This window comes from Pseudonaja textilis, chromosome 12, assembly GCF_049901715.1.
Source record: "Pseudonaja textilis isolate UNSWEBS1 chromosome 12, rPseTex1.2, whole genome shotgun sequence".
Taxonomy (NCBI): domain Eukaryota; kingdom Metazoa; phylum Chordata; class Lepidosauria; order Squamata; family Elapidae; genus Pseudonaja; species Pseudonaja textilis.
Window position 1 is genome coordinate 12,186,393 of NC_142001.1, and position 24,616 is coordinate 12,211,008.

Below are 24,616 nucleotides of genomic sequence, written 5' to 3' on the forward strand. Positions count from 1 at the left end.
TGAAGATGAGGATGGGAGGGAAAGAGGATACTCGGCTTCTCCAATCCCAGCCGGCCTACCTGGAAGGGTTTCCCCGGCGGCGAGGGAAGACGCGGCAGCTGCTCCTCTTCAGCCTGCCCGGATCGAGGCTTCCTCCGGGGAAGCCACCACAGCAGCGTCCGGAGCCTGGCTAGGCGATCGCATCGCCCCGAAGGACGACGCGGAGATCCAGCAGATCGCTCGACGCTGCTGGCCCCTGGCGGCGATGGCTGCCAGCGAAAGCCAGCGTGCTGCACCCGGAGCCGGTTGGCGAGGAAGAGGAGGGTGGGTGGGTGGGTGGCTCTTTTTGCAAAGGCAGAAAGCGAGGCGCGTCCGCCCGCCGGGGCGAGGAGGAGGAGGAGGAGGGACCGATCCGGCAAGGGTGGGGGGTTGGGGAGGCGGGGATCACCCCCTGCCGCTGCGTGACCCTCTTCTCCGGCGCGGGACCGACTGGCGACGGGGGCGCCGAGCGGGCAAAATCGAGGCGTGCCGTTCCATGCGCGCCTCCTCCGGGCGAGTCCATGCGCCGCCCGCCTTTGCTTCAAGGAAGGCTGCGCGGATGGGGTGAGGGGAAAGGAGTCTCCCCCCACCACCACCCCGCGCCCTCCCAACGTGGGACGGGGGTCCTGCTTGGAGCAAGGGAGGGGGATCCAAGGGACCAGGAGTTTGGCTGATGGGAGGAGACGGGGGGAAAGGAGAGCATTTTGGAGAGGTGGCAACTTTTGGGGACACCAGGATGGTTCTGGCAGCAAGGAGGAAAATCTTCCTCTCCGGGAAGATCCTCCAGGGTGGATCACACCACCAGCCCCCTCCGCAGGAGACTGGCCTTGTCAGTGGTGGCTCCCACCGCTTTGGAACGGCCTCCTCCCGCCCCGCAGGTTATTGGTGGCTCTTTTGCATCTTCTCGCCAAGCCGAATTCGTTGGGACGAGATTCATTTTTCCAGCTTGGGGCGGGATATGGGGGTCCGTTTTACGGATCCCCCAAAGTGGCAGATTGTAAATGTGGCAGATCAATAAAATGGACTTTTATAGCAGAAGAATTAACTGTGGGGGGACGGGGACACCCCTGGGAATTAGATAATCGGCTTGTAAGTTAGGAGTCGACATTTAGGGGCATTAAAAATGAATTCTGTGATAAGAGCAAAGAACGTGTTATTGAACACATCACTTAGTTGGAAAATTATAGGGACACTGGGAAGCACTTTAAAAAAAATGGTAACATTTTATTTTAAAAAAATACCCTATTGGCAGCTGCAAATTGCAGGCGTTAAAAACTAGAACATAAACAAAGCCCCCCAAATTTAGATCTTAAGCGCTTGGCTGGTGGAAATTTATGGGAATAGCCCCAATCAGCCACAACAGGGCCCCATTCATAGGCTGGAGGAAAAGTAGCAGCTAGAAAGGGCTGTGTTATCAATATTGTTTGGAGAATCCACTAGTTATTTAATTAAAGGTTAATTCAACCTATAACCCATTTATGATAGAATATGTAAAGATGGTTGCAAAATTAGATGCATGGAGCTCAAACAGTAGCTGAAACATATAACTTGATATTCTTGAAGAGTTTCTCCCAATTGATTATGTGCCAAGTCTGTTTCAACTCTTCTCAATCCAATAGATTTTATCTGATATCCTGTCCCTAAACAGAACATCTTCAGAACTTCTAAGGGAGCACCTGCCGTTGCTGTAATGGAGTCCATTCACCTTGTCATCTTCTCTTTCCGTCCATCTTACCCAACATTAGGGCATTGTCCAGAGAGAGGTTCCTGAAGTAGGATAATTTGAGCTTGGTCCTTTGGTCCTTGAGGGAGAACTCTGGCGTGACTTTCTCCCAAAACTGTCAGAAAAATCAAGAAGAAATTAAGCAGATTAAAAAAGAAATTGGGCAAGTATAGAATGCTAAAAAATTAGGTGAGATGTCTTCGGCGCCAATATTCTGTCATTTTTGTTCATCTCTGGTCAAGGCAAATGTGAATTCAAATGTAAATCGTGGTTTGCTCTTTCCTGGCTGTTAACTCTTCAAACTGTCTCATTGGGATGGAGGTAGATCATTGAAAATTTCCAGTTGTATCCTGTTTGAAATCACTTCATTATAGCCCTTCAACAAGACAGGAAGTGAAACTGGACATGTCCATGCACTTTGCTCCAAATTGGCCTGAATGGCTGTCGAATCACTCCCATCCTCTTCATTCAAACGTTTTCCATGGTCTTTGGGGCACGGCAACTGCCCGATGTCGCCCATTCAACTTTAAAAAATAAAAAACCTGTTTAGAAATGGCTATTGAACTTCAATTCTCTGATTCTCCTCTCCCACTTGTAAGTAATGAACAAGAGGAACCAAAGCAATCAGAGAAGCCCACCTATAAATCCATATGGTGAGCACCAACAAAGGTAGGCAGAGAGCTGGAACTCCAGTCTTGTTTTCAACAGATCTCAGCTAAGGCTTCTTTCATTCAGAAATGACAACTAGAGGGAAGCTGTGCTTGAGAGCCACCGAGGCTTGACAACTACAACACATTCATTTGTACCCCCATTAAGTGAGGCTTTTCTTAACGTAGAAATGCCAACTCAAGCCTTCGACGCCACCCGGAATGACGACTTCTCCACGCACGTAGAAAATCCAATTTCTTGGAGAGAAGGTTGGCTTCTAGCCCATGAGTTGGCAACCTCGATTCTGCCAGTTGTTACTGGATAGCAGCAGCTGATCCTTTCCTATTGGCCAAGAGAGGGCTTCTGGTAATTGGAGCTCCAACATTTGGATGGCTGCACATTAACTTGACATGTTATATATGCAGGATAAGTGGTGCATAGAGGAACTTCAAAGGAAGAGGCGCATCCCAGAGCTAAAGCTGCCTATTTGTGAAATACTATCCACCTTTCCCTTTGAACACCAAGCTGTGGGAAAGCCAGCCTCTTACAAGAGTTGCTCTCGGAGCACAGGGAGCTCAAATTGCCTAAGGATAAAAGCGAACCGCAAGATATAAAAAGAAACAATATTGTAAGTGAAGGCAGACCTACAAGTCTAGACTTATTATCAAAATCTGATTTGGGGCTGGTGGGAGACGAAGTTGAGAGGAGGAAACTGTAACCAACTAGTTTTAAGCCGTTTTCTTCTAACCCCCCTGCCCCCCCGCCAAATAAAATAAAATTAAAAACCTTAGGAAACCACCCCACAGTCAAGCTTTGCTTTAAACTGTTCAGTTCTCCAAACGGATCCAGCTGCACCTTTCTTAAACGAGATTCCTGATTTATTCATAGCATAAGGGATGCAGAGCAGCAACACAAGTGGGCCAGAATGAGCACAGCTGGAACACTAAGCAAGCCATTTTACCATTCCGAGAGGAAGGGAGAGAAGCAATGGCTGGTCTATCAGGAGAAAAGAAGAAAATTAAAGATCCAGGAAGGTGATACTGTATTAATAGCTAACGGGAGCATTCAGAAATCCTTCGGTAATTTTTATGCAAATTTGTACGAGAGAGAGGTCTCCCTGGAAAAAAACTGATGAATGTTTGAAAAAACAACAGAATTTACCAAAGCTTTCACAATCTAGAAACAAATTTTATGAGTATGAAACAAAATATAACAACTTTCAATATCTCAGAAGCCATAAAAAATCAAAATAGAGAAAGCACTATAGAATACCAAAACAAACCCTGATAGAATACAAAGTTCACACTATAAATGTTTTGAGGATTAACCCTTGCAACCGCTGAAGAGAGCGATAAAATTCTGTTTTGCAGGGATCTTGGAAAGAGACTAATACTGCTTTATTGCCAAAAGTATTTACATCAATATTGGCTGATAGGTTAAAGAAGATTTTACAGGATTTTACTCATGATGGTCAATGTGAGTTCTTACCAAAAGACAATTAAGAGATAATGTGAGAATTATATTGAATATACTGTAAGTAGAGTATTTGCAACAATATAAGGAGACGCAAGTGGCACTGATTTTTCTGGATTCAGAAAAACAATCTGAATTTTATATTTACAGTTTTGGAAGGACATGGATTTTGGGGATAATTTTATTCAAAGGATTAAATCAATGTACATAACTTAGAAGGTGCATATTATTTGTTAATAGTGATTTAATGAAACCATGTGAAATACAGAAGAGGGACGTCCCTTTACTTTTTATGTTAGTTCCAGACATTAGACAGGATGAGAAAATAATTGGTTTGAAAATTTAAAGAGACTTATAATTCGAGGACTACTGCTGATGATGTAGATTTGATTTTACACAGCCTCAGAATAGTATTGAACACTTAATGAAGAAACTGAAGACTTTGTTGCATTAGCTGGTTTAAAAGTAAATAAACCAAAAACAAAGATCTTGGTTAAGAATATGACTACATCAGACCAAGAAACTTTGATTTGTACCTTTTTCAGAAAGTCTTCATACGAATGATGTCATTCCACAAACTGCAACAGAATTTCATCCACCACATGCAATATTCAGAAAACCAAAATCCATAAAATGGAAGCGTCATTGTAACAAACCAAAGCCAAATACTATTTAATTTATATTACAAGCATTTTATGTATAAATAAGTTCTATACAATTATTTACAATTTATCTACAAGTCACAATAAAAATCTGCATTAGACGATTGATCAATCCATTGTGAGGGCTTTGTGGTTTATCAGTGAAAGAAGATGATTTAGCCGTCCAAAAGTGGTCAAAGGCTGGAAAATCCTGCTGTAATTTGCTTGAATGTTTCCAGTAATGAATTCAATCGGGTTGCTTAATTCCAAAACAAAGTAAAAAGTTAGGAATAGGAATTAGGCATGCTCTATTTCTTTCATGAGAGTAAGTTTGTACTCTCAAGGCCAAAGAGCCCTTTGCCCAAAGAGGAAAGGTTTAACGTCACAAAGATCAGCTGGGCAGAAATCTGTATGTATGCCATTATTGTTACCAAGAACCATCTGTACGGATATCAGTACTGAGGCGCACTCTTCAGAAACAGAAGTCCATTAGAATCCAAGTGAGCTTTGACAGAAGGCGGGGAAGAAATCCAGTCACAAGAGTCAATCTTCAAAACCCATTTAGTTGCCTGGTTTTGTTTGAGAAGGTCGAAACACACGCCTGATGCTACTTTCAATGAAGACTTTCAACCCTTGTAATTCTTGGGAGTACAGATATTCCAAGTACCAATCCCATCTCCTCCCCTGCAGGTAAAGCATTAAAGCAGTTTATATCTCCAGGTACAGAAATTCTCCTTTGCCATGGCTTTGGAGATTCTCAGTCATCCAGGTCATAGTTGTCCCAAGGGTGCTTTTTTCAAGAGGCAACTGGAGTTTCTGGTTTTCCTTTGAAGACGTGTCGCTTCTCATCCAAGAAGCTTCTTCAGCTCAAATGTCCAGTGTCTGCAAGGAGTATGAATCCTTCCATTCCCAACCATCCAGTCAGAGCTGAAGAAGGTTCTTGGATGAGAAGCAAAATGTCTTCAAAGGGCAACCAGAGACCTCTGGGTCTCCTTTGCCATACAATTTTTCCCGACTCTATAATCCCTTGCACTGGGGTGGAGTTGGGGCAACTGAACAGAGCTCGAGCGTTTACTGGGTGGATGCCCTTCCTCACACCTACATGGCGTTCATAGCAGACAATAACTTGTTGCACCCAGAAAGAGAAAAATCTGCCTCTATCTAGGATCAAACTCACAGCCTCCTCATTGCGAGGTGACAGCTCCAACTCTTAGGCCCCAGCGCTGCTCTCCTTTGCCATACAATATCCACTCATTTTCTCTTAATTCCCAGATCAATTTACAAAAGCATGAGCCTAGAAGTACTAATATTTTGTAACTCACACCTAGCCATGTGGAATCATTTATCATTGTATAGTCTTATTCTTAGAAGCAATTCCCAGCTGGTTACAATATAGGGAACTTCCCAAGAAATTTAGTCATTTTCAAAATGTATAGCTTTTTACCTGAATTAATTTGATATCTGGGATTTTGTGTTCTGATTGTATCTGAAAAGAAAAGGACAATTAAAAAAAATAAATTGTTTTGTGAGCTTTGAGCAGGTATTTAAGAAAGTTATTGGTTAATACAGCCTAGAAACTACATCAAAAATGTGCCCTTTCCAAGAATAAAATGATACTGCTGAAGGAAAAAAGGTACCATAAGGATGCTTTGGGGGGCGGGGTTCTAAAAAATAAAGTGTATCAGTATCTCTAAACCATGTCATTAAATTAGGATACATTAATGCAAACCTGGGATTTTATAATGGTCCTATATAAATTGGTTTATATTACACTGGTTTTAGGAAATACCTGGGTCTCCTTGAATTCAACATGAGGAAGTTCAGGTGAATCAAAAAATAAAAAAAATAAAAAATCTAGGCCACTTACAGAACAGATATCTCTTTCTGCCGCTAAGCAATTGCCGTTCCATTATAAACTGAATTGTAATTGACTTAACTGCTGGGGACATTTAACTGTCTGCAATAGCTTCTCGCTATTTCTGTCTTCAATAGTGCTCCTCACCTTATTCTTCCATCTCTTCCGCAGGATATCTCAATTTCATATTATAGTGATTTATTAAATCCCTATTGGTCATTTTCGACATAAGGCAGTTTCTATCTGTCAGAAAACTGAACATGCCTACCAGTCACTGAATTGCCAAATCAAGTGCCAAAGATTCCCCCAAAGGGCTGGCTTGTCTTTAGCAATTGAAGGGGAATGCTTATTCATGACAAATCTGCTTTCACCAAATCACTTAGAAATAAGGATCAAATTGTTAGTTTTCTGTAGCGCTCCTAAGAGATGAGATCTCACTGAAGAGCCCTGATGTATTATAGAGGCCACAGGGAGCTAGAAACATACTTCGACAGACAGAAATAATGTTCTTCAGCAAAACAAAACAAAAATTGTTCTGAGGTCTGTACTCCCTGAACTATGTTGAACTCTTTGAAAAGAGTTGCTATGGTTTGTCTCCTGGAAATGTGAGGTTCCCCCAGTGGAGGTAAACCAACCCTGTGACATTATAGCATAGTTGCAGCTGAACCACACTGTGCCAATGAACGAAATATGAGAGAATGAAGACTAGCAAAGGACACAACAAAGGTTTAGGTGTATTCAGTAAGCAAAATCTGACAAAATAGGGAGGATGGTTCTCCAAGATAAAACCTCAATTTACCTGCTGCATAAAGAGTATAGCATAACCTGTCAAGGCCGGATGGTACACGATGTTCAAGGCCTTTCTGTATTCCTGCACCGAGGTCTTCTCCAGCAATCCGGCCTCCATATAAATCCCCTGAGGGTGGGAGTCTGTCTGGAAGACGTTTGAGGTCCACAGGCATCCAACCATGCTTGTTATATATTGGTTGTATTCTTGGCAAATCTGGCGGCTAAACTTAATCTGTAGCGATGACTGAAAGGATCAAGGAAGACAAAGTTTGCAATAGCTCTTTCATCCTTGCTAAAAGCAACTGTTTGCATTACAGAATACCAGATTGTATAAAAAGGCAAAAGACAGAAATTGCTTTCTCATGCAAAGTCAGAAAAAAAGAATAGAATCTTTGAACAGGCACAGTAAAACAAATTTGAAAGGGAAGACGGAGAAAAGCTAATTACTATATTGTGGCAATGACATAGCAGCCACTGTGTCTTGTTTTATTGTACCTTTTTGGCTTGTAGGTATTTTTTTGCAGCTATCAAATTGGTTCGATACCTAAAATAGAAAAAAGACGATTTGACTGTTTTTTAAAACTCCAAACAGGACTGCTAAAATACCAACCCATAAGCAATGGCTAAGATAGCTTGATTTCTTGTCTACTTGCATTGCTGGTCCTCATTCCCAACATTTTAGGCATCAAGAAATCTTTCCTGTCTGGTTTTATGGAAAGTTGTTAAGTTAGTAACGTGGCAGTTAAGGGACTTTGCTTATCAGAAGGCCACAAAAGGTGATCAAATCACTCCAGGATGCTGCGACCTGTCAATAATATGAACCAGTTGCCAAGCGTCTGAATTTTGGGGTTATGGCAATGGTCGTAAGTGTGAAAAATGATCCTAAGTCCCTTTTTTCAGTGCGGTTGCAACTTTGAACAGTCACTAAATCAATAGTTGTAGGTTGAGGACTGTATAAGACAACCATGAAACCCAATAGGCTATGCATCATATGGAGGCACAACAGTACAGCATTCAGTCACTATAGAAACTGGAAACCCCTCAACAATAAGGCCCAACTCCTCTCCCATGGGATGAATGTAATTTTCAGCATAACTCCCAGAATGCCTCTTTCCAGGTAGACTATCTGCAGCTTTTGAGGGGACGAAACTAACCTAAAGAATCCTAACATAGTATTCAGCAACTGGTGCAAGAACTAGAAGCGAAACTGCTGAAAAACAACATTGTTGAGCCAGGAGCCTTGTAAAAACAAATCCAGATTCCCAGTTGACCTCAATAACTCAGTTCTTTGCTGACCACGAGCAAACAGGGCATTGTGTCCCCAATTAACATCATTATGTTCTACACAATTAAAACTGGAGTTTCAAATGATTTAAGCTTCACCAAGATGATTCTTGTAATTTTATGACAGTTATCTGTCCATCAAATCACACTGGATTTGATGGGTGTGATGTTTGTGAAAGCTCTATTTAATATTAAAAAGTTGACTCTTGATTTCACAGGTTGGCTGCAGAGATCGCTTACATGCGCGTATGAAATAGCTACCTGAGACCATCCTGTCCCTTTCAGTCACTCTTCATGGGGAAAAAGCATGAAAGCGAGTAACCAAGGCAACAGTAGGTTTAAGAGAAATAAGTCATCAACTGGGAATTCATTTTTATAACCATCCTGTTTATCAAATCTGAGACCGGGATTTTTGGCCAAAGAAAGCAGCTCTTGGCACAATGTTTGCATTTTAGGGAAGGAAAAGATGAGGCATTGAAAATATATTTCTTCACATCTGGGAATAAAAGAACACTGAAGTCTCTGTTGTTGAATGAAGTGGCCATTAAGTGAGATCAGTCACCAACTGTAAATCCCGGCTCTGCCACTTGTTGGTTGTTAAGCGATGTAGGGAATTGTTAAATTATTGTGCAGAGGTTCTTCAGGGGTAGAGGGAAGCATGTGGAAATCTGCCATGGGCCAGGCGGCCTTAGTGGCTACAGGGTCCACTGTTGAGTGGAAACTTCTTGGCCTATGGGGTTGTAATATCAAATGGTCACTGAACACTCTCTCTCTGGTCTCTCTCTTGTCAGGCACTGGACCCAGCTGTTCCTCCTCTTCCTCTTCAGCCACCTCCAGACCTGGAGGCTGTTGACTCTCCATCTGAGGGCTGGCAGATGGCCCAGGCTCTGCCTCTGTCTCTCTCTCTCTCTCTGCCAGCTCCATTCCTTCTTCCCCTCAGAGCTCTCAGGTTGCCTTGATGCTGACCCTGACTCCCACGCCTCTTCCTCCTCCTCTGATTCGGCTGCTGGAGTGGCTGGCGGTCGACAGGCCACAACAAGTTAGTTGTAAGTCGAAGACTACCTGTGTACCAAGACTAGATGTCTACACTAGTCTCACAAGCCAACCATAAAGAGTGAGCATATTCTTCCTCTATTGAAGAAAAAATCAGAATAATTCATAGCCTACATCTTCATGAATTTAAACTAGCTAAATGATTTGCATTAATGTATGGCATTCTCTCTTTGCATAACTACATGGATTTCATCAGAACAGAACTCAGTGTGTTCCACAACCTCAGCCCAACTTAAGTCCTCAACTTAAAAGTTTGTTTAGTGACCATTCGAAGTTACAACAGCACTGAAAAAAGTGATGTATAACTGTTTTTCACACTTAAGACCGTTGCAGCATCCCCATGGTCACCTAATCAAAATCTGAACGCTTGGCAACTGACTCATATTTATGACGGTTACAGTGTCTCGGGGTCATGTGTTCCCCTTTTGTGACCTTCCCACGAGCAAAGTCAATGGGAAATCAGATTCACTTAACAACCATATTGCTAAATTAACAACTGCAATGATTCGCTTAACAAATGTGGCAAGGAAGGTCATGAAGTGGGACCAAACTCACTTAACAACTTAAATCCTGGGCTCAATTGTGGTCGTACGTTGAGGACTACCTGCACTGCTTTACCCAGAACCATAGAGATTATGGCCTCCCAGATGGTTTGAAAGATAAAAATAGCATAGGGAAGAAAAACAAGGGCCTGCCAGTACCTGAACATAATGTGGCACAGCTGGTCCACTGTGACAGAATCCATGCTGAGAAGTGCTGGATAGAAAACTCCTGCAGGAGGGATCACAAGCAAAGGGACCCTGTACTTCTGAAACATGTCACACACCTAGAATAGGGAAGGGATTTCAGTACAGTATTTACATATAAAAATTGAGAGAGTGTCATATCCTTGTCAGCTACCTATTCACACCGGGCTCCCGTCATTATACAAAACTTAATACAGGTTTACGATAGATAAAAACATAGGTAATGAGATTGGTTGCTACTACTGGACTTTCTCCTGTACAGAAATGTTTAGAAGATTTTTTTCATCTATTTATTGGAGATTGTTCCAATTGGTGTTACTCAATAGTGCAAACCTTTAAAAAACACACTAGATACCAAATGTATTAGGTTTGAGATACTTCATTTGCTTGAAATTTAGTAAAGTCTTCAAATCATTATTGTTTGTAATAGTTTGGTTGTTATCTTGGTTGGTTTTACTGCTATCATTAAACAGATTATTTTTTTTATTATTGAGGCTCCCTTTCGACTGTAATCTTACTGAAACTGAAGCAGCATTATCCTAAGGAAAAATAATGGGTTCTGCATAAGCAAAAAGGTTTGAATCCTTTAAATTCCTTCCTTCCTTTTCATTCCATTTGCCTGCCTGCCTTTCTGCCTTGTATTTTTGGCTGACATCCAAGTGGACAGAATTTCCTGTATTTTTTTTTTTTACAAATAACTCAAGGTGGTGAACACATCCAACACATCTACTAGAATCTCTTCACTAATGCTATCAAAGTGCATTATCTTGGAACACAGCGAGACTAGCTTACATACTATTTCATAGAAATCCAGAATGAAATGCATTAAAAAAGCAGAGTTGTTCTCCAAGTGCAGCGCAATGGTTGAAAGCCGGCCAACAAAGTCGATGAGTTCTGTTATAGAATTAACCAGGCTTGAAATGGAAGTGTTCCTGCAGCAGAATGAGACACAAGCATGAGCATTCATGTTGGAAATGACTTCTACGTAAAAGAGTATTTTTCTCTCTCGCTTCCAGATGGAAATCACAGTGCAAAACAGGTGGAACCATCTTTTTAAAAGATAATACTTACCGGATGTCTGCATTTAACTCAGATGTCATGTCCTCTTGCAAAAAGTGCCAATTCAGCCAGTTCTGGAGCAGTTCCCTCAGGCTTTCAAGAACACTACACTATAGAAAAAGAACAAGGGCACAAAAAACACATATGGAAGAGCTGCAATTCAGTCTTAAGCAACTATGCTATGGTAATACTAGTTTTATAGATAGATATACAGAGAGCAATCAAAAGATAGTAACAGAGCAAGACATTTTTGCAAGGTCAGTAAAACGATAAAAGCAGGTGTTTTTCAATTAAATACTAGATTTGTATTTTTGCTGTTGTTATTGATAAAATGTTCCCATTTTTCTCTACCCTCCTTAAACCTTGATTCTACCTCATTGCACAAATGTATGTAAGAGAAAACTGCATGCTTCTTTTGGCCTAAGTAGCCCTGCGTTAGTCAGTGAACCCAAATATTGCTTTCTGCAGCTTGGATAAAAAATGTTAACGTTTTGGAAAAATGATAAGTCAGCAGAGGGCATATTTCTTTAGGATGGCACAAATCATGTAAGTTGTGTCAAAATGTCTATTCAGGGGCTCCATCATTTACCTTAAAATAAAGTGATGAGGTGAAAAACAGCTGTGTCAACGGCTTGCAGAGATAAGGCTTCATTTCTGAAAGTGAAGACATAAAGAGGGACTTTGAAGCCAGCAGTACTCAACTTACAGAACAGGCCAAGATTAGTTGGCTCTGCATCACGTACCTGAGAAGGTGCTGAGGGGAATCCAACTGATCATCTGCAGGACTTGTGACCTACAGCAGCAGCCATCCCAGAAGGGCAGGCTTCGGTATAAAAATTCTTCACAAGACGAGAAGCCCTCCTGAAAAGCACAAACTCTTTATCAGGGAAACCCAGATTTTCTTCCAAATAAGTTCTCCTACTTTCTTCTGGGCAGCAGGGTCTTAACCGTCCACTCCCGGACAAGACATCAATGGCATCACTTAGTTGGCCAGGGAAGGAGATACCTAACATGGAGATTTTTCAATGCCATGGGATAAAGTATCTTCATGATGATTACCTTACCCCATGGTGATGAAGAATCTCATCCAGTGGTTTCCTGGGGATGTTCTCTTTAACACGGGGAACAGAGAGAGTACCAAATCCTGTAAAACCCCACATAATAGGGATATAGGGTGGTGTTGTGGCCTGCCCTGGCGGCAGACTTTGACAGTGAGGAGGTTGGGGAGGAGCATGGGCCAGTCCTGCAATCTGGGGAAGACTCTGACGGGTGCTCTGCGCCACAGGCAGAGATGGGGCCAGGGCCATCCGACAGTTATCAGCTGCCTTTGGAGTCGGAGATCAGCAGGGCAGAGGGACAGCTAGAGCCTGTTCCCAGTGTGCACATGCACAGAGCTGCCAGGAGAAGGGAACGGTTAAGGAACAAGGGTCGACTTGGGAGTAAAGGCACAGATGGACAGTGAATGACCCCTCCCATAGGGAACAAAGAGGAGTCTGCTTCATGATCAGAACAGGTGAGACCTTTCTCCCTCAATCAACATTGACTGGAATTATGAAGTCTCAGCTGAGGCCACATCCAAAACCTAGCAAGACATATTTCCAAGAGGGGAACCCTCTCCTCCCAACCCAGCCTCTCTTCTATGATTAGATCTCAGATAAAGGAGGCTTTATTACGGATAGAAGGGCGGCCAGATCAGGAAAAAGGACTGGGAGGGCTGGAATGCAGAACTGGTATAAGACATTTGCTACAAGTGGCCCACCCCCAGTTTCCCATCCTATCTTCCTATATCCATCATAATCTTTGCAGCTGCTCCCAATTGTGCTGAGCTCTCTGCATGCCCCATCCTATGCCTTGAGGAATGGGATGCTGCCATTCCAATGCACACCCTGGTAGTGCCAAGCACAAAAATATTCTTTTGATAATGACGGTAAGGAAAGGCATAAAACTAACCTGCAAGAAGCATTCAGCTTCCAAAACTGTGTCCAAGAATTCTTTGAATTCCAGTTCATATTTCCTGTTTTCAATCTTAGTCCAAGGGCATTCTGTATTATAAATAAGAAACAGAGACAAAAATTTGTTTGGATATAATCCTTTCTTCTTCTCTGCCTTTCCGAGAAATAATAAGCCATTATTTGTGCAAGCAACAGTATGTCTTTTAGCATACAGGTAGTCCTCAACTTACAACCACAATTGGGCGCAACATTTCCATTGCTAAGCAAAACACTTGTTAAGTGAGCTTTGTCCTGTTTTACTTTTCTTTCCACAGTTAAGTGAATCATGACAGTTAAGTTAGTAACATGGTTAATTGCCTTCCCCATTGACTCTGCTTGTCATGAGGTCGACAAAAGGGATCACACGACTCTGGGACACTGAAACTGTCATAAATATGAGTCAACTGCCAAGCATCTGAATACCAGTCACATAACCACAAGGATGCTGCAACGGTTATAAGGGTAAAAAAAAGATCATAGGTCACTTTTTTCTCATTGCTGTTGTAATTTTGAACAGTCACAAAATGAATGGTTGTAAGTTGAGGGCCACTTGTTATTTATCTCCACTTAGAGGGCACCAATCCCAAGAATGAGTTCTCCTACCTTCTCTGAAGGTTTGGCCAAGCCAATAGTACATCCTCTGGTAAACGATATCATCTGTGACACAATTAATGTAGTGGAGCAGCAGGTGATTTCCTAACACTGAGCCTATTTGGGAAGGAAGCTATGAAAGCAATCAGGAGAAGACACGGTCAACTGACACATATTAAGTAGTCATTATTGAGCTAAGGCTACTTTGTTTCTTGATCATTTTTCAACCAACACTTAGAAGCTGCTTCAATTGCTACAGTAACTTAATGGTATTTACTTTTTCAGTTTAGAAAACATCCCCCTCCTGGCTTGAATTACAAAGAAAAGTTGCCTAAGACAAGACACCACAGAATAAGCATAGAAATGATCAGGAATGTAAAAAAAAAAAAAACCTTCCTCAATGGAAGTTCATGTTTTTACAATACATTGTAACCAGCACAGACTTTCAGGTCTTTTAAAAACTGGGATCCATTTTAAAATTATTTGATTTGTATTAGATTAGAGAGGCATTTATTATTGCAGTATACAAAGAGGCTTCTGGGGGCGAAGCCAAGCACTTGCACTCCTGTTCCTTGTAGCTTCTGTTCACTTGGATGTCAGTCACTTACTTCTAAACAATGGATGTTCTCCAAAAGCTGGGAGAAAGTCTGAAGATGCTGCACTGGGAAGAATTTAGGACGACTGTTCAAATCGATAAAATTGGCTGTTGAATTCTGAGCCGAGTAATCAGAGTTGCTGCTACTCGCAGGAATCGTCAATTTTGAATTCAATTTCTACAAAAAGCAGAAAATAAATATATTTCCATAATGTGAGTGAGTGAATGAGTGTGTGTATACACACACACACACACACACACACAGACACACAAAAGATGAAGCATAAGAAATCAGTTACTATTGTAATGGAACATGGTTTGGCAAATAATACAGAAACTGATTGAGAATTATAAATAGGAGCAATATAAGGAATAGCCTAGAGGTAAATGACCGTCAAACAACCAAAAACATCAATGAAAAATTCACACACAATCACAGACTAGGAACCGCATTTAAAGCAGGGGTTGCCAACCTTTTGGACTTCAGGGACCACCAAACTCATAATTTTAAAGCCCAGGGACCACTAACGGGTTCTGTGGGCATGGCCTAATTTGTGGGTGTGGCTTGGTGGTCATGTGACTGGCTGAGCATGGCTTGTATGTAAATATTATAAATATTTATATAAATATTTAATTTTTTCTTAAAAAAGAGCAACTTTTACCCAAAATCAGGCACAGTAGGCAGGCAGATTGAGTTGCTCACAGAATCATAGATTCATTTAGAGATCTGCCATCAGCTAGCTCAGTCTGTCACATAAAATTTGCTTGCAAGCAAACTCACAAAATTAACTCACAACACACCATGTATTTAAACATTGAAAAAGAGCAACTTTTACACAAAATCAGGCAAAGCAGGCAGGCAGATTGAGTTGCTCACAGAATCATTCAGTGATCTATCTATCAGCTATCGGCTATCTCAGTCTGTCACATAAAATTTACTTGCCTTGAGTTTGCATTGAATAATAGAACCTTCAGTCCTAAGGGAGGTTTGGCTGTGCTTAAAAGCAGAGCCGAAGATCTAAAGACTAGCTAGAAAGCAAGAAATCCAACCATTTCCTGTTTTCTAGCTAATCCAAATCTCCCTGCACAGCCGAACAGCTGATGGTTGGAAAAAGGAAAAATAGCAATTTAGCAGGCAAGTTTGCTGGGTAAGGAGTGAGTGGGCGGGGAGGGTTCCCACAGGCCATGTGGGTGGCGCAGCCTTGTGTTTCTGCGCAGCCTGAATTAATTGCTTTGGGAGGGGGGTGCTCTGGGGGTGAGATTTCTCTGTGGCTCACCAAAATTTTCTCACGGCTCACCAGTGGGCCGTGGCCCACCAGTTGGCAAACTCTGATCTAAAGTAACTTACTTTCTTTGGGTGCTGGAATGCTAAAACTGGTTGCGATGTGGGTGAAATGCCATAAATCCGTTGCTTTATGTTACCAATTGCAGTTTTCCACAGGTTTTCTGTATTCTTAAATCGCATCTGAGAAGAAGTGAAAATTGTCGTTATCCAAGATGAAAAAGTGCATTAAACCGTGTGTGTCAAACTTTCCTCTATGAAATGTTTAGATGGGAGTTTAGCTTAATGTTTAGCTTAAGAGTTCAGTGGGGAGAAGACAATTCAATGCAGTAGCAGTATGAATTAGACTCCAATTCAACAATTTCTATTTTCAATGAAGTCATTTATATATACAGTTTTAACGGTAATCAATTTATGAATTCTTTGGTATTAGGACATGAGATTATTTCAGAAAGGATTGTACAGGAAGAGTCTTCATCTTCTGCTTCAAAGTTTGCTCACTCTTCTCTGGTCTACAGGCTCTAACTACACACAAAGGCACACCACTTCATACGTCTTTTCTTGTAGCCATCAAGAACTTAAGAACTTGAGAGTAGTCCTCTCACAGAGAAATCAAAGGATAGCCCTTTCATTCAGTCATCCCTTCTCTCACCTTTGTGCTTTGGAACAAATTTGAAGACAGCATGCTTGGAGCAAAGCTTTTATACATTAAGAGAAGAGCCTGCAATGGAGCTTCTGATCCCTGAGTAAACATATGAACGAAAACAAAGTCCAAAGTTAATTGCTGGAAAAGGATGAAAGTAAAGTCCTCTTATTGTAACTTACAAGTATAGGAAGCTGAGGATTATTCTAAATTCTGATCTGTGAGAGCAGTTGTGAAAAGAGAAGTAAAATCTAAAAAAGTAGCCTCTACTGACATAAACGCTTGGTGGGCACTTTCTTTTTATGGAACAGTACACTATCACTTGCAAAGCAAAGATTGCATTACTTCTCAAGCAAAGTCTCAATCAGCAGTTAAAACATTAGATCCTTTTATATTGTTATATTATTCTTAAAATGTAACTTACTAGTCATGTAATGATAGACAATGGATGCCAGTGATTTTAAAAGATAATTGAATGATTTTTAAATATCTATATGTAGTTAGTATTGGTGTGTGTGTGTGTGTGTGTGTGTGTGTGTGTGAGTGTGAGTGTATAATTTTAAGAACAGAACACTGAGATAAAAATGGAAATAAACAAATGGTGGATATTGATTAGCTTTCACCCTGTGCAAAAGCTATCCCATCACAGATGTGAACTTAAAATTTTAAAATTGTACTTCACATGACTTTAGTTTCAAATGACTCACCATCTTGGCTCTTAAATCTAAGAGTCGTCGCACACGGAAAGGTTTCACTAGGAAGAAAGATAAAACAGTGTCTAATTATTTGGTGTTTTAAGATTTTATATTCTGGCCTTGATGAGACTCTATATAAAAAGCGACTTTTATTCTAAGACACTCGCGGTGTCACATAGCCATCATGAGACGCTTCGCAATGTTTTTTCCCTTTGTGGAGCTGGGGTGGCCGTGGCCTGCATGTGACTCATCTGGCCTGTGGCCTGCCAGTTTGACACCCCTGTTCTAAGAGATAAACATACTAGACTCAGGCTAGAATAGCATATACAAGCAAAATCGACTACCTTCCCTTATTCTGTGTTAAATCTTATAATCTGGAACATTAAAGATTTGAACCCTGTTTCTTCTAAAAAAAAACAACAACAACCCCTTTGCGGGTAATTCAAATCAACAGAATAGGCTAGCAATGAAAATTTTAAAAAGTAGCTTTATTATCTCAAAGGAAGAAAACAAGGAAAAAAAATACTTTCTTTTGAAAGCACATTGCACATTCTGATTCCAATTATCAACTCACCATTTTCTCTTCTGGTCAGCAAATATAGCACATGGCAGACAAAGGGGCACTATAAGAAAAAAAGTATCAAAGAAATACATAATTGGGCACATTCTATGCTTTACACTTCTCCAAAATAACATAAGGAGTTAGCATTTCTTTTAAAACTTAGGATACATTAGAGGCATTATATTGGACAATTTGCCCTTTAGTACCTTACAAACATCAGTTTATGGGGTTGCAGCAAGCACTAAATCACATGACTGGGCTAGTTCTCTAAAAGCAGACAGGGCTGGCCCAATCTGGGAGCAATTTTAGGAGTTTCAGGGATGAAATGGGATCCTTAAAAATTTGCAGTGCTTTAAATGCCTATTCACTCCTTGCTGAGCCTCCCAATGGGAAAAGAATTCATGTCTTTAGCCCTTTTCTCTCACTCTGGGAGACACAAGCAGCATGGCTTCATGTAGTATGTGGCCCCAGGTGGTATTTTTGTGCCTGGTTTTTTTAAACTTTCTAATCTACCATTACAGTAGCAAAAATACACCTATTTGTGTTCCTTTTTTGAACAACTAAGGACCGTATCTTTGATTACAACCCAAGTAAGGAGTTAAGCGTTGCATAGTAGTTCTTTGGATCCCAAGGCAAAAAAGTTCATTTGCCTATCAACATAGATACTGTCTAAAGCTGGAATGCTGCACATCCCTATTACATAAGGAAATCTTTTTTAAAAAATACATTAATTTTCATATTACCAATTTTTCATCCTGTAAGAAGTTGAAGAAGAACCCATAGAGTGCATTAACTTTTTCTTTATGATCAATCAAATCATACATTGCAATTAGCCATTTTAAGAAAAGAACCTAATGGGAAGAAAACAGGAATTGATTAGTTGATATGAATGTGGATTGTAGTATTAGTGTTCAAAGCAGACAGATATAAAAGAACTGTAAATGTCAACAGGACACACCATACTAGCGAAAACATTGTAAGGTCCAAGATATCAGGATATGCTTGCCAAGTTACCTGAGTATTGCGAGAACATTTGCCAACACAAAGCCATGAAACAGCTGAAACAATTGAATCCTCTGTTATTGCTGAAATGGGAATCAGGTTCTTCAACAATCGAATGTTTACCACTTCAGCTGGAAGAGATTAATTTTTCATAAGGCTTAAGTACTGAAATGCCCAAGTAAAATGTAGAAACACAAGATAATATAATTTTCTTTTTACCAAACTTGCCGCTGAGTGCTATATTCAGCAAGGCATCAATTTCTTCTGGAGTCAAACCTCTTTCTTGGGCAATCTTTTCCACACTTAATAAGTGTTTCTGCAAAGCCTCATTCTTCAGGGAAGTACGATCTTTAACTAGAAAAAAAAAATCAAGACTTGAGATGAACGTAGATACAATCTTCGTGAGCAGCAAGCATCTCATAGAAAAATCTGCCCACTTGCTTACTTCACCATCAAGTTTCATGCTCCAAACAAACATATGTATTCATTTCATTCAATTTTGAGGCCACCCAAGTGTTTACTGACTCTGGGCACTTTACAAGAGAAAAATAACACATATAGAAAAGATCACAAGAAAACGACCGGAAGTTTAACTCAATATCAGTTTAAAAAACACACCACCAACGAAACATTTACTACAAAATGAACACCCTTTGGAAAATTAACTTTTTTTAATCACTTGTAAAAATGTGTTGTTTATCTGGAAAAGTGTTAATATATGCTAAGACCAATATGTTCAATAAAAAAGTCTCACAATGATTTCAACTATTGACCTTTTTTGCAAGGCCTTTATTGAATGAACATTAAAACTTACACTATCCATCTATTCTAATTAAGAGTATAAATAGGTATGCTAAAGTAAGGGTTTGTGCTGTCAAATCAAGTATTTGAAAACAGCCACATTTTAGGCATAAACATATTGCTAATCCAAGATTAGATATTTTATCATTTTTACAGTATTTGAATAAAGCATCCAATTAACATTAATTAAAACAGATGACCATTACACTAAGATGTGCACAGTAAAATTGTGTTCTGTTAAAAACAATGCCCTGCTGAAAGGCAATAATGACACTCAGATACATTATCAGATTCATAGTTGCCTTTTTTGATCCAGGCAGGCATCTGGTAGATATAATTTAGACACTTGGGTTTTCTTTGTTTGAGGGCATTAAATGCTTAGCTCTGCTTTTATCCTTACTTTTTGTCAAAAAAATCAGTGCTTCTTCAAGAGGATCTTGGGTGCAGTCTGTCTCTTCACTGGAAGGTATTTTATGGTCTTTATGTCCCTGGGTATTTTGGTGGCCATTTGCTATCCATGTGGATATAACAGTTTGTTTACTTGAAGTCACTGGTAAATTCTGCTTTTGCTTTTTAGCAGCTACTCCTCTCTTCATCCTTTTCAATTCCAAACATAGAAATGCCAACAGGGCCTATTATTTTCATTTGCCAGAAATAACGCTGTGTCCAACCATGTTAAGCTGTAGCATCTGCATTGAAAGAACTACCTGGAAAAGACAGAATGCCATCTTAAGCAGATTACAAACACACAACAATGCTATGATGAAATCAAACTATGGGAATGCATTCCTGAGCAAACTAAAAAACAATCAAAACTGGAAAAATGTTTTATTTTTCTTTGTAGGGGCAGTCAGAAACTATCTATATATATTAATACTATTGTTATAAAATAAAGCGTCCATATTTATAAACAATTCTATTCTAGTATCAGACTTAGTAGTCCAGCTTTCTAACAAGGATTCCCAGGAGAGGCATTACGGCAACTCTTGTCCCAGTATATCATCTATTTGTATAATTTATATACAACTCCATTTTTCAGAGGCTCTGAGGAGTTAACAGTATTATTATAAAAAGATTTAAAAACAATGATCAATTAATACAAGTGCATCTAAAACACCAAACTGGAGCTGTAATGGGAGTATACTATATAAGATTTGTTTTTCCCGCCATGTACATGTATACATCCGAACTAGACTGTGTTGTTTTTCTGTCATATATGTGGGTACATGCATACTTTTTTTTTATTTTGTCATGTAGTATATATTGAAGGTGCTGACCCTGAGAGCTGTATGCAACAAAATTTCATTTTAATGTGTGCCAATTTATGTACAAAGTGACAATAAAGTTTCTAAGATTAGTAAGTTAAGCTATACATACATTTCCCCTAGTCCAGTCTTTCCTGAGTGTTGGGGTGCAAAATTCTTTCACTTCCTCCTGATTTGCAGGTTGCCTAGAAATTCAGGCCCCTGACTCTGTGCACAGCTAAAGACCTATTCCCTGAATTTGGAAGAGAAAAACACTTTTTAAGCTTTGCAAAAGCGGCTTTTTTTGCCTATCTGAAAATACAAATCACCAAATCATACAGGCAAAGCAAGAAGCACTTTTTGAAGAGAATTGAGTATTTTTATAGGTACAGGCACCAATGATCCATATATGCAATATATGACAACATTAACAACCACAGGTTCATTGCCAAACATATCTAAATACACCCATTAGCCAGATATGGGCAACTATTATTATCAGGGAAATAGGTTATAATAAATAAAATAAATAAAAAGGATCCCACCAAGGACATCTTATTACCTCTTGCTAATGCTCATTCCCAGCTCCTTCCATCTTTAGGGGCAGGTTACTCATCCTCCTAGCACACAAGCCAACCAAAGCCCTTCAAAAAACATCCTCAGCAAACCAAAAGACCCAACAACCCCAGAAGGGGGGGAAAACAAACAAACACAGGAATCATCTATACACAATAAGGAAAGAACTGGATGTTGGAAGTTGTGGTACACACTCTGCCTAGAGAGGCACCACTTATTGGAGGGGAGACAGTATTTTTATAGGTACAGAGTCCAGACACAAGCGATCCCTATATTCAATATACAACAGCACTCACCACCTCAAGTTCATTGCCAAACCCAATTAAATACACCCAAAGGTAGACTTTATTAGCCAGGAGGTGGGCAACTGTTATTATCAGGGAAACATGATATAATAAGTACAATAAATACAAATTATCCCACCAAGGACATTTTTATTTCCTGTTGCTATTGCTAGGGCTGGAAAGCACTATAAAGTGGTATATAAGTCTAAGTGCTATTGCTATTGACCCAGCAACCCCAGAAGAGGGGGAAAAAGCAGGTGTCACCTACATACAGCATACAATCTTAAAAAAAACTGCACCAAGGTGAGAACTGGATGATGGGATTTGTAGTTGTTAAGAGAGGCACCAGGTTGTGAAAGGTTGCAAGCGTGAGATGGAATTTTAAAAAAGGGGCGGGGGCTCTTTCATATATATATATGAAATGTGTGTGTGTATGCATATGTATATATGTAGGAAGTTAGCACCCACCCCTCTCCTAGAAAAATGAAATATCCTGGGAAATATTAAAAAAGGCAGAATATTTCCCCTAAAAAGAGTAAAGTAGAAACACAGAGAAGCAGAAACTCAGCCTAATAGCCTAATGCTAATGGGCCATTAAGGCCTAGGCCAGAGTATTCTATATAATAAAGGGTATCTCACCACCTGTCAGCCTGGGAAGACTGTATCAGCCAAGACTCAGGGGTCCAGACAAAGCCTACAAAGTTGGCTAAGACCCCGGCCCCCAGTCTGAATGGGATACAGAAACAGGAAACACTAAGGTGGGGCCCAACAGAGGTTCTATAAGGGTCTTTCAGCACCTTGGCCCTTCTTTTCCTTCACACTGACATCTTGAAGCACGTGATCATCCTTTTCACTTTGGAGCTCCAAGGCGTGTGGTCCTGTCCATCATTAAACCATCTTTCCAAACAGCCTCCAAGTTTCCAGGGTCTTTTTCCCCACCTGGAACTGAAGCCAGAAGGATATTTCTTCCAACGTTTTATTTATATATATATATATATACATTTTATTTTATTTATATATACACACACACAAGAAAAGTCACAAAATGGGGCAAAACTCACTTAACAAACGTCTCGCTTAGCAACAAAAAATTTGAACTCAATTGTCATAATTGTGTATATATGTATATATGTATGTGTGTGTGTGTGTGTGTGTGTGTGTGTATAAACATATACATATGTTGGAAGAAATATTCTTCTGGGTTCAGTTCCAAGTATATATATATCAGTTCCAAGTTTTTTTTGTGTGTGTAAATATAATTTATATATATGTGTGTGTATGTAATATATATTTGAGGGGATTTTAACAGTCTGGTGTGGCCGAGTTTAAAGGGATCCCCCCACAACCTCCCCCCCGGAAACAAACCAGTCAACCGGTTTTCGACACTGGGTTGACCCCAGCCCCAAAGCCGGCTCAGGCCTTGAATCTGCCCCGGGGAGTGTCGGGCCAACGTTAGTTACCTGGGCACCGACTCTCGTCTGAACGCTGGGAACCGGCCTGACAGAAGACGCGTCGCTTCAGACAACCCACGGGGGGGGGCGTGTCGCGGGTGCAAAAGCCCTCAGGGGCGCCGCTTCGGATTCCAACCAGTCTTCCCGCCTTTCTCCTTCTTCCTACCAGGCCTCGGACCCTCCTTCGACCGGCTCCTGCCGTCCCTCCGTTCCTCCTCCGGCTTCTGCCGCTTCAGGCCCTACCTAGGCCGCTCCGCTGTCACAGCAACCGCCGCGAACCAATTTTTCTAACCGCCGTCCGGTTCAAATTTTTCCCCCGCCTCCCATGCGCAGGCGTACCTCGCCGTCCGGACGCCAGAAGGGGTGGGGCCGCGAGCCCAGAGCCGTTTCCCATTGGTTAAGGGGACTCCTACCGTCGACCCGGAGCGTCGCTGATTCGCCGTGACCATGCGCAGGCGCGCTTTCTCTCGCTTCTTTTTCTCTCGCTTCAATTTCAGATGCCGGAGTAAGAAGGATGACGTCATCCGAGTCTTCGGAGCGAAAAGAGCCCGGCGGAACCTTGGAAGGAAAGCGCGCATGCGCGACACTGGACTTTTTACTAACTGGGAATAGTGGCTTTTGGCTCTGGGTGAAATTCGCTTTGCTACGAATTTGCTGCTTTGAATTTTTCTGCAAGCTTCGGTAGTGATGGCGTCTAAAGAGTTTTTTTTCTTTCTCAAGTACAGATATATATTTCGACTTGCACCCATTCGTTTAATGGGGTTAAAGTTACAAAGGCACTGAAAAATATATATATTTTTGACAATTTTTCATACTTACAACCATTGCAGCATCCTCAAGAAGATCATGCCATCAAAATTCAGAGGCTCAGCAACTGGCATGTATTGACGTTGGTCTAAATACCTTATTTTTTAAAATTTTTTTCACAAGCACAGAGATACACCTCGACTTGCACGCCTTTATTTAATAGGGGTGAAAACCACTGTGCAGTGGTTCACTTAACGGTGGTGGCAAGGAAGGTCGTAAAATGGGGCAAAACTCACTTCACAACTGTCTCGCTCAGTAACGGAAATGTTGGCCTCAGATATAGTTGTAATTTAAGGACTCCCTGTATCAAGTTCTTATTAGTGCTTCGGTGAGCAGCTTGGTGTTATTCATCTATTCTAAATGCTTTTTTTAAAAAACAAAAATAGCATTTGGGCTGTATAAAGTGTTCTCATCAATTTTCTGCAGTATCGCCTTTCAACAGCCTAGTTTTTCCTTTGTTTCAGCCTTTTTGATGGTCTACAGCAGGGGTGTCCAACCTTGGCAACTTTAAGACTTGTGGACTTCAACTCCCAGAATTCCTCAGCCAGCTTTGCAAATTAATAAGCTGGCTGAGGAATTCTGGGAGTTGAAGTCCACAAGTCTTAAAGTTGCCAAGGTTGGACACCCCTGGTCTACAGATTTCACAGCCATGTTACAAGTGGGAAAATGACAATAGGCCCATATTCACTTTTCTACTCAGTGTGATGTCTCTTTCTTATTTTTGTCTAGATCTGTCATTTGTCACCCAACTAGATATATATTTTATTTCGTGACTAAGAGTCACCGTTACGTTTGCTATGGTG

At 40.8% G+C, this 24,616-nt stretch overlaps 2 protein-coding genes across 9 annotated transcripts in view; both read right to left on the minus strand.

Annotated features, from left to right (window-relative positions):
- Positions 1 to 520, minus strand: part of DRP2 (dystrophin related protein 2) — a 44,616-nt gene extending 44,096 nt beyond the window's left edge. For 3 of the 4 annotated variants that reach the window (XM_087941054.1, XM_087941053.1, XM_087941055.1), the window contains exon 1: positions 60 to 186. The gene's annotated coding sequence lies outside the window, so the exon portion shown is untranslated. Of the gene's footprint in view, positions 1 to 59 lie in introns of all 4 variants that reach the window. The other variant, XM_026703150.2, reaches the window with a different exon arrangement.
- A 3,998-nt stretch (positions 521 to 4,518) lies between these two features.
- On the minus strand, positions 4,519 to 23,409 carry CENPI (centromere protein I). 5 transcript variants are annotated; one of them, XM_087941071.1, is made up of 22 exons: positions 23,016 to 23,401; positions 20,829 to 20,948; positions 19,852 to 20,158; positions 18,870 to 19,004; positions 18,663 to 18,781; positions 18,392 to 18,499; positions 17,661 to 17,709; positions 17,099 to 17,145; positions 16,401 to 16,490; positions 15,815 to 15,931; positions 14,480 to 14,644; positions 13,884 to 14,004; positions 13,240 to 13,331; positions 12,033 to 12,150; positions 11,879 to 11,943; positions 11,302 to 11,399; positions 11,027 to 11,162; positions 10,186 to 10,310; positions 7,643 to 7,691; positions 7,158 to 7,391; positions 5,948 to 5,989; positions 4,519 to 5,187 (listed from the first exon to the last, which is right to left on the minus strand). In XM_087941071.1, the coding sequence occupies exons 3-22, from the start codon at positions 20,045 to 20,047 to the stop codon at positions 5,065 to 5,067; spliced, it is 2,229 nt and encodes a 742-aa protein (XP_087797197.1). In that variant the 5' UTR covers positions 20,048 to 20,158; positions 20,829 to 20,948; positions 23,016 to 23,401; the 3' UTR covers positions 4,519 to 5,064. The 5 variants fall into 5 exon arrangements, with proteins under 5 accessions (XP_087797197.1, XP_087797199.1, XP_087797198.1 ...); XM_087941073.1 differs by having other exon boundaries at positions 23,173 to 23,300; XM_087941072.1 differs by lacking the exon at positions 23,016 to 23,401 and adding an exon at positions 22,353 to 22,500.
- Positions 23,410 to 24,616: the final 1,207 nt, after the last annotated feature.